General features: G+C 41.5%; 1 protein-coding gene across 1 annotated transcript; it reads right to left on the bottom strand.

Annotated features, from left to right (window-relative positions):
• Positions 1-157: 157 nt before the first annotated feature.
• On the bottom strand, positions 158-8,270 carry LOC133605758 (E3 ubiquitin-protein ligase TRIM39). Its single transcript, XM_061959050.1, has 7 exons — positions 8,010-8,270; positions 7,539-7,832; positions 7,375-7,470; positions 7,067-7,297; positions 3,658-3,805; positions 3,552-3,578; positions 158-3,482 (listed from the first exon to the last, which is right to left on the bottom strand). Exons 1-7 carry the CDS (start codon positions 8,268-8,270, stop codon positions 2,929-2,931), a joined length of 1,611 nt encoding a protein of 536 aa, XP_061815034.1. The 3' UTR covers positions 158-2,928.
• Positions 8,271-10,051: the final 1,781 nt, after the last annotated feature.

Here is a 10,051-nt window from a genome sequence, read left to right as displayed (position 1 = left end):
ACACCTTTTAAAATATGATACTGTAGTTGTGGCCAGTGTGTGTGCGCGTGTGTGTTTAGAAGCACAGGCATACAAACAAATTTGAAAGAAAAAAGCAACACATTTTTTGCATCCTTTTAACATTTTTATATTTTGGACTTTTGTGTCTCTTGTCAAAGCTGCAACACTGCTTTTAAATCACACCAATCAATGCAAACAATACTGTAGTGTAGGTCTTTTCATGTAAAAAGGCTCAAGGGAGAAGGGACAAGACAGTCTGGCATTAGCAGCTATGAGTAGAAACCTCTTAAGACAGTGGTTCTTAACCTGGGTTCGATCGAACCCTAGGGGTTCGGTGAGTCGGCCTCAGGGGTTCGACAGAGCCTCCGCCACGGAGGTAAAGACACATCCGACTTATCGGGTAAATAGAAACTTCTCCCTATCAGCGTATTATGGATACCCCCAAACAATGTTCCCTCTAATTTTCCATCTGATTTGCAGATTGTTTGATTGATCGATTGAAACTTTTACTAGCAGATTGCAAAGGAAGAGAATATATTATATGAAACAGTACAGTTTACACAGTACAGTACATATTCCGTACAATTGACCACTAAATGGTAACACCCGAATAAGTTTTTCAACTTGTTTAAGTCGGGGTCCACGTTAATCAATTCATAGTAATGTGTGTAAGGTGTGTAATTTGTTGTGAGTTCATGCACTGTGTTGGTTTTGTTGTTTGAACAGGGTGATGTTCATGAACGGTTCATTTTGTGCACCAGTAAAAAAACATATAAAAAAACATTTTATTTTTCACTAAAGAAGGGTTCGGTGAATGCGCATATGAAACTGGTGAGGTTCGGTACCTCCAACAAGGTTAAGAACCACTGTCTTAAGACAATTAAGCAGACGAGACACATGAGGCACCGTTAAAATCTAGCAGTCATGAAGTCTGTACAGTCGTCCCTCGCTACATCGGCCTTCCAATAGTGCGGCTTCACCAGATTAAAAAACGAAATGTTTTCAGCCTAAATTACGTGTTAAATTAAGTTTTATGTGCGGACTATACATATTACTGTGCCGTATTTATCTTATTGTATTAATTATGTCGTGGCAATGTTTTAAAGTTAAAGTTAAAGTACCACTGATAGTCACACACACACACACACACACACACACACACACACACACACACACACACACTAAGTGTGGTGAAATTACTCTCTATTTGACCCATCCCCTTGTTCCACCCCTTGGGAGGTGAGGGGAGCAGTGAGCAGCTGTGGTGGCCTCGCTCGGGAATAATTTTGGTGATTCAACCCCCAATTCCAACCCATGATGCTGAGTGGAGGTAATAGGTCCCATTTTTATAGTCTTTGTATTGACTCGGCTGGGGTTTGAACTCACGACCTACTGATCTCAGGGCGGACACTCTAACTATAAGGCCACTGAGCAGTGAAAGTATTTTGAAAGTATTCACCAAGCCGAGTTCCATTCCCGGGTTAAGGGTTACACAACAGGCGCTACTCAATCTTCGCTGTGACAATCTTAAATTAACTTTTGGCAGAACAACGTTTTGATGAACTCCATTTTCATCAGCTGAAAGTAGCATCGGACATTTGGCGCGGCACTTCACGCTACCTGAGACTGCAAGGCACTATTAGCTATCAGCGACTGTCCGGCCAATAAAAACAGCCTTGGCGAGATCAGTGTGGAATGACAGCGCAGAAAGGCAAAGCCAACACAGCTAGTGGTGCAGCTATGACTGTCAGGTTTTTGCAGAACTATTTACGCCCGTGGTTTCAACACTCAAAGCCCAATTCTAACTTAGAGGAATTCCCCACGTCGTGGTCGTGTTGTAGTGGCCAGGTGACGGCCATAGCAATGATGCTTGGAGGGTCTTTTGGCATATTGGTAAGTACAGTACTGTAAGCTACAGTAAAGGTTACTATATTGGGTGAAACTGTAACGACGTGGTCGCATGGTTATGCACGGGTCGTTCTCCCGGGATGCAGACGGAAACTTCGGAGACAGGGTGCAGGTAGGAAATGATTTAAAAGTTAAAGTTAAAGTACCAGTGATTGTCACACACACACTAGGTGTGGTGAAATTACTCTCTGCATTTGACCCATCCCCTTGTTCACCCCCTGGGAAGTGAGGGGAGCAGTGAGCAGCAGCGGTGGCCGAGCCCGGGAATCATTTTGGTGATTTAACCCCCAATTCTAAACCTTGATGCTGAGTGCCAAGCAGGAAGGTAATGGGTCCCACTTTTATAGTCTTTGGTATGATATATATTATTTGCATAAATCATGCAGGAATTGCAGAAAAACAAAGTTGGGCCAATAGCACGGGAGGCAAAGCTAAGGGAGAGACTAGCGTGGAAGCTAGCATACAAACAGGAATCAAGAATCAAAAATGTTGCCGTCATTAACTGTTGCGTAATGCAAACAAGGAAGCCAGCCTGATTGTGGAGAGAAACGGGAATAAATAGCTCTCTGATTAGTGCCCAGGAGCAGGTGAGCGTCCCGAACACTAATCAGAGGCAGGTGAAACTAATCTGCAGTCTTGGCAACTGAAACACAAACCCAGGGGTGCTGAAAACAGAACTGAGGTCGTCAAAACTAACAGAACAAAACATGACCCGGGCAACGGATCATAACAGAAACAAGCATAAAGGTGCCTATATGTTTTTAGAGGTCTCTAATAATGTATTTAGAAGGTTGGAAATGTTTTTTATTGCGCTAACTATGAAAATATTCGATTAAGTATCCTACTTTGCGGAAATCTGTTTGTCAAGGCCAATTAACTACAATAAACGAGGGTCGACTGTAAAGCATTTGGTGTTGGGCATCACCCATTGATGCTAAACTAACTTCCTACTGGGAAGGTAGACGTTTAGCTGTCCCTTTAAAGCGACGCCATTAGCATCCAGCAATACGTCATGATTAATTAGCTCTGTTTGATCAGGTTTTTGTCAGCAAGGGGACAAATGACGACAGTATCGGAAGATTTGTCGCAGCAGTACAAGTAGAAAAAAGGCAGAATCTTCTCGTTCAACGTGTCGTTTAGAGTGTAGATATGTGTCCGAGCCTTAACGTCATAGAAGGATATTTGACCCTCATCGTAGTCCACGTACACGCCCACCCTCCTGAGTTTGGCGTTGAGTGCAAGCTGTAACGGCGGGGTGGTGGACACACGGTACCCGTGGCCCTTCTTCATGGCCAGGGCCCAGTAGCCATGGGTGGTGCTTACAGAGATCCGGCCTTTCCGGTTGACGGATGACTTGGCCACGCCCAGGTACCAGTCGTCCTTGTCGCCCACCTGGACCTCCCAGTAGTGTCTGCCCGAGGTGAAGCCCTCTCTGGCCAGGACAATGACCACCGTGTCAAAGCGTTCGGGGTAGTCGGAGAGATCCTGCCATGCTCCCAGGTGGCGCACCTGGCGCCGGTCCTGCGAGAGCTGCAACCACGGGTTGGCGGTGTTCGGGTCCAGAGTGATGTCCGCTGCAAAGGGAGTCATAAATGGGGAATAGCCATGGACCTAAAGGGAGTTGGCAATGAAATCAATCCTACCTGAGTACTTCAGAATCCTATGGATCTCTGTGAGAAAAAGACGACAAGGAACCGCTTTTATTTTCGAATCACAGAAACATGAAATATATATTAGAAGATATCACACCTCTATCTGCCAGTTTGTCCACCATGTCCTTTAAAGTGACCTCCAATTTGCAAACAGCTGTCCTGATCAGGCCGACACAAATGTCTGTGGGTACGCTGGTGTCTGACCAGTCCTGGACGGAAGGCGCCATGCTCAGAGCTGGGAAGTTCTGAGGAAGAACACATATTTTCTGAATTTGTTATGGTTATTGTATTAGTTTATTTCAAACATTCATACGGATTAACAACAGTTTCGCACTTCAACTTCAAACAGATGGTATTTAATTATATCCCCCTTTGTGTTGACTCGGTGTTCAATCTGTAACACAAACAAACAGTTCCACAGACAGACAGACAGATGGATAGTGCGTGGAGAATGCATCTATTTTTAAGAGTTCTTTCTTTAATCATAGCCATGTTTAAATCAGTTAACATTTTTCCATGTGTACACTTTGTGCTTTTTCCTTTGTTCGCTAATAAACTCTGTGTTTTACCGTGAAGGTGCTGGAATGTGTATTGGGAGTATAATGTTCTCCCTTTTTACCTTATCAGTTTAGAACAACAAGGCTGTATTCCTTTCTGGGCTGGAGGGGGCTTTTTCCATACTAAATAAGCTGACTCTTTCCGTTTGTTTTTCAGACCGCTTCTTGATGCTGCTATTACTGCATTGTAAGGCTGATCTCCTAAAGCTTTACTAAAACTTGGTAAGATTGCTATTCTGTCTTGGTGGTCCTTCTTACTCAACATATATATCATCTGAAAGAACTTGGGATTGACCAGTGTCTTTTATTCCTTGAGAGGAAGACTGGTCTGACGCAACAAATGATAGATAGAAAGACAGACAGATTGATCGGTAGGTCGGTCGGAAGGTAGATAGATAGATGATTAAAAAGGTTCACATGAATTAATAGTTAATTAATAGGAATTAATTAATTAATTAATACGAATAGATGATAAATAAAAGAATACAAAATATTTATATAAAATAATTAAAAGATGAATATGTATTTGATGATATATTATCCCTAATTTTTTATTAAGGTTCAAGATCTTTACCATGCAGGATTCTTCTTCCTCGTACTTTCTAAAGGAATCGTTCTGAGTTTGAACATTTTCTTAAACTAGATCATATCAGTGCTTTGTTTAAGTTATTTGCTTAATCATTCCTTACATTATTTCCACATACTGACATACTAAATGTTTAAGTGTTGTACGTGCATACAAATGTTTTAAGTTAGATTTTTCGCAAATGTTATCTTTCTCCTCATTTGTTGAGAATAATTGTTGTACAATCTGGGGTAGCAGGTTATAGTTTGCTGTAATTTTAGTTGTTTGCAAATGCACCAAGTCATTAAATTTCAATATTTTGGATTCAATAAATAAAGGGTTTGAATGTCCTCTAAATCCAACATTATGTATTATTCTAACTTTTCCGTAACACTGTTAATGAATGAAGCATATTTTTTTGGTGATTTCCCCACATTTATACACAAAAACTCAGATATGCTAATACTAGTGAGCAGTACAGAATATGAAGTGATTTTTGGTCCAGAACATATTTTGCTTTATTCAGTATTGAAGTATTTACTACCACATTATGTTGTATATTTTTATATGAGATTTCCAGTTAATTTTAACATCTATTATTATGCCTAGAAATGTGATTTATTTTACACTTTCAATGTCCATCCATCTATCCATTTTTACCGCTTGTCCCTTTTGGGGTCGCGGGGGGTTGTAGTACGTCTATTTATTTTTGTGTTTGACTTTATCTCCTACTGTTTCCGAATAACATTATTTTAGTTTTACTGAGATTTAAAGACATTCTGTTTTGAACAATGAACCATCTCTTTCATTTTTTAATTTATTCTGTTATTTTATTAGCTTCTGTGAGTTTTCTCTATAAAAAAGGGGGGTCCTATTGTCTGCAAATTGCTTTAATTTTAAAGCCTTTGTAATTTTACAAATGTCGTTTATGTAGAGATTCACCAATTTTTTTTTTGTCTGGTCCAGCTACTCAGGCAAATCATATTGTTGATGTATATGCCCATATTTGCTGTACAGATTTACTTGACAAAAGAGAAGTGTGGGATAATTCTCTTGTTGCCTTATTTGTATTTGACTTTATTAAATTGATTTATATTTATATTTGGCGCAGCCGGGCCAGAGCAGGAGGGGATAGAAAGAGAAAAAAAGGAAGACAGAGGGAGAAATTGCGGTGAAAAGAGGGGGATAAGACAGAGACAACAACAACAACAACAATAACAACAACAACAACAACAGCAACAACAGTAACAATAACAACCACAACAACAGGGCAGCATCAGCAAATACAATATGTACAAATATGAAAAGTGATAGCAAAGAAGCAGTTAGTGAAGTAAATATTAATAAAACAGAAATGACAATGAACATTATTACACTACAAATGGAGAAATACAAATACCAATAGAAATAGCACTATTGATAATGAATAATAACAATAATTACCTCTATTCTCAACAATACAATTCTTTCAAATGCAATAATACATATATGTAATGAAATATTGAATTATAAAACAAAGCAAATAAATGGAGGGGAACAAACAGAAGCGAACTGCATTAACCTTGTAGATTGTTATAGGAACAATAGGTTAAGCTTTGTCAGTGTGCCGTGTGTTATCCAGTTTCCCTTAGGAGAAAAACGTTAATATATGTTTGATGAAACATGATTATATGCATGAGTGCATGCATGCGTGTATATGTACAGTATGTGTATATGAATGTTTGTACCGTGTGGATGCATGTACCGTGAGTGTGTATGTATGTGCTGTATTTGTGGATATATGTGAGCGTAGGTACCTATGTATGTGCTTGAGTACCTTTGTGTGCGTGTATGTATGTATTAATGAATGAATATACGTATGTGTGTATATATATATGTATCTATAATTGTGTGTATGTGGGTAGGTATGTGTATTAATTTGCATGTTCAATATATTTGTCGCCCAGTGTGTGCGGGAGATTGAACAATGTTGGTCACAGTATTGATCCCTGGGGTACTCCACAGGACATATTTAACATTTATGTTCTTTTTTACATTTCCATCTGAGTATTGAGGGTAATCCTTCTAAGCACCATTTTAATGATGCGATTTAAGATACCCCACATTGCTCTCATGCTGTTATTGTTCCTGTCTAATAAATGACTGTTGTTTTCCTTCTCACATGTTTGTAACATGCTAGTTAGCTTGTTTTTTATGTTTTGTACTAATGTTCTGCCTACATAGATCTAAATAAATGTTCTATGTAATATATTTTTCTTGTTCCAAGCATTTGTCAATACCTTTGTTCATCCTTGGCTGATTTCTCTTCTCTTGCTTCTGAACAAGTTGTTTCCATGGACAATGTTTGTCATAAAGCATCATGTGTAGTCATTTTCATTTCCCACCTTCAAAAAGTGAATGTGGTCCGTTCTTTCCATGTTCTCCAGATCGGTATCCCGCCGCCTCAGCTCGTCGATCTCCTGCTCTAGTTTTATGACCAGGTTTCTGGCTCGGGTCTCAGTGCGCCTCTGCCTCTCTTCAATGGCCAGAACTACGTCGCCCTGAGCTCTCTGAATGGAGCGGACCATCTCAGCGAAAACCTGCATGCTGTCCTCAATCTCTGTCTGAGTACTCACCTGCAATTAGAAACCGAGAAGCTCAAAGTCAGGACCTTCAAGCTTAAAGGAGAACTGTCAACAGGTCAGGTTCTCACTTTATTGAGCTCCACAGAGTTTTTGATCTCCTCCACCTTCTTCACTCTATCCTGGATCATCTGCTGCACATCCACTTGGCTCCTCTTCAGCTGGGCCTACAACGACAACACCATGACACTCAAGTGTACCTGCACTTGTCCTTGCCGAGTTCACCTCCACTTACTTTTTTCTCTGTCCATTCCCGCTCCACGGGGACGGTGTAGTGCGCTCGGTGGTCGGTCTCTGTGCACAGGACACACACGCACATCTGATCCTTCTTGCAGAAGAGCTCCAGGAGCCGCTCGTGTTTGGAGCACATGCGGTCCTCCATATTGGCCACGGGCTCTATCAGCTTGTGCTTGGTGAACCTGCTGGCGTGTGACTTGAGGTGCTCGTCGCAGTATGACGTCAGACACACCAGGCAAGATTTTACGGCTTTGGGACGGCCTTCTCCCAGGCAGACATCACAGAGGACCTCCTTCCAGGTGGAAGAAGACACCTGAGGGTGCTCCTGTTGAGATGGTTTAAAACTATCTGGGGTCTCCTTTGCCATCCGTCTGCTAGTGTCCACATTTGTGTTCTCTTCTTGCTCGACTTTCAAAAGCCTTTCCTGATCTTCCTCTCCGCACCTTTCCATCATTCTCCTCTTCTCGGCCTTGCCCTCCTCACTGTTTACCCGGAGCTCCTTGAACTGCTCGGCGATCTCCCTAAGAACGGTGTTGATGCTGATGTCGGGTCTCTTGTAGAAAGACTTTTTGCACATTGGACACTGGTATAGTGGGCTGCTCTTCCAGTATCCCAGGATGCAGCTCTGGCAAAAGTTGTGTCCACATGGGATGGACACAGGGTTGGTGAAAACGTCCAGGCAGATGGAGCAGTGGACCTGCTCTTCTGAGAGGTTCCCGGTGGAGGACATTCCTACACGGCGGAGAGGCAGCGTCATTTTAACTCAAGCAGCCTTTTCCCACCTGCTGTGACAGCGATGTTATCAGTGTTAGATTGTGCCACTTCTTTCTTTTAAGATATAAACGTTACACCGCCTAGTGGATGATGTAACTACAACTCTTTTTTTTTTACAATACAGTGGTACCTCAATTTAAGAGTGTTCCGAGATTAGAGCGGTCTCTCAGCTAATTGTCATGCTTGAAGTTGCAAGCATAAATTTATAGAGGAACATTATCACAATTTCAGAAGGGTTAAAACCATTAAAAATCAGTTCCCAGTGGCTTATTTTGTTTTTCAAAGTTTTTTTCAAAATTTTACCCATCACGCAATATCCCTAAAAAAAGCTTCAAAGTGCCTGATTTTAACCATCGTTATATACACCCGTCCATTTTCCTGTGACGTCACATAGTGATGCCAACACAAACAAACATGGCGCCTAGAACAGCAAGCTATAGCGACATTAGCTCGGATTCAGACTCGGATTTCAGCAGCTTAAGCGATTCAACAGATTACGCATGTATTGAAATGGATGGTTGTAGTGTGGAGGCAGGTAGCGAAAACGAAATTGAAGAAGAAACTGAAGCTATTGAGCCATATCGGTTTGAACAGTATGCAAGTGAAACCGACGAAAACGACACGACAGCCAGCGACACGGGAGAAAGCGAGGACGAATTCGACGATCGCCTTCTAACCAACGATTGGTATGTGTTTGTTTGGCATTAAAGGAAACTAACAACTATGAACTAGGTTTACAGCATATGAAATACATTTGGCAACAACATGCACTTTGAGAGTGCAGACAGCCCAATTTTCATCAATTAATATATTCTGTAGACATACCCTCATCCGCTATCTTTTCCTGAAAGCTGATGTGTCCAGTTTTGGAGTTGATGTCAGCAGGCCAGGGAAGCTAGGGTCGATATTCTTCTCTTGATCATCTTCGGTGGCATAAGGGACGGTGTGAGCCAAGACATCCAGGGGGTTTAGCTCGCTCGTCTGCGGGAACAAACTGCCGCCATTGCTTGCCGAGATCTTTTGTCCCTGAATTGCTCACACACTCCGGCAGATTCAATGGGGATCTGGCGGCAGATTTCTTTGACTTTATCGTTGGAAATGCATCTGCTTTGAGTGTCGCAGGATATCCACACATTCTTGCCATCTCTGTCGTAGCATAGCTTTCGTCGGTAAAGTGTGCGGAACATACGTCCAATTTCTTGCCACTTTCGCATCTTTGGGCCACTGGTGCAACTTGAATCCGTCCCTGTTCGTGTTGTTGCACCCTCCGACAACACACCGACGAGGCATGATGTCTCCAAGGTACGGAAAACAGTCGAAAAAACAGAAAATAACAGAGCTGATTTGACTCGGTGTTTGTAATGTGTTTGAGAAAATGGCGGATTGCTTCCCGATGTGACGTCACATCCGAGAGCGAATAATAGAAAGGTGTTTAATTTGCCAAAATTCACCCATTTAGAGTTCGGAAATCGGTTAAAAAAATATATGGTCTTTTTTCTGCAACATCAAGGTATATATTGACGCTTACATAGGTCTGGTGATAATGTTCCCCTTTAACTTACAAGCATTCCCTCCATTAGTTGGCGTAGTGAATGCCACAGCAAACTCTGTAACATCCAGCTTTACTTGCTAACATTAGCTAATAGCTAGACATTGACATAACTGTGGTTTTCCAACAATGGTAAGGAAGAACGTAAGCGTGAAAGATAGATCTGAGAGGAAGTTGTGGATGATATT

The sequence above is a fragment of the Nerophis lumbriciformis genome, linkage group LG05 (genome assembly GCF_033978685.3).
Source record: "Nerophis lumbriciformis linkage group LG05, RoL_Nlum_v2.1, whole genome shotgun sequence".
NCBI classification, from domain to species: Eukaryota; Metazoa; Chordata; class Actinopteri; order Syngnathiformes; family Syngnathidae; genus Nerophis; species Nerophis lumbriciformis.
The sequence above is the reverse complement of the archived record's forward strand: the minus strand, read 5'-3'. Positions and strand labels throughout refer to the sequence as shown.

What these genes read in the sequence shown, in the direction of transcription:
- LOC133605758 (XM_061959050.1), bottom strand. Translation starts at nt 8,270, where the DNA reads ATGTCCTCCACCGGGAACCTCTCAGAAGAGCAGGTCCACTGCTCCATC. An exon ending in TAAACAGTGAGGAGGGCAAG is followed by an intron (nt 7,833 to 8,009) that starts GCCGAGAAGAGG and finishes TCCACCTGGAAG; the next exon opens with GAGGTCCTCTGTGATGTCTG. An exon ending in ACTCTGTGGAGCTCAATAAA is followed by an intron (nt 7,298 to 7,374) that starts GTGAGAACCTGA and finishes TTCTAATTGCAG; the next exon opens with GTGAGTACTCAGACAGAGAT.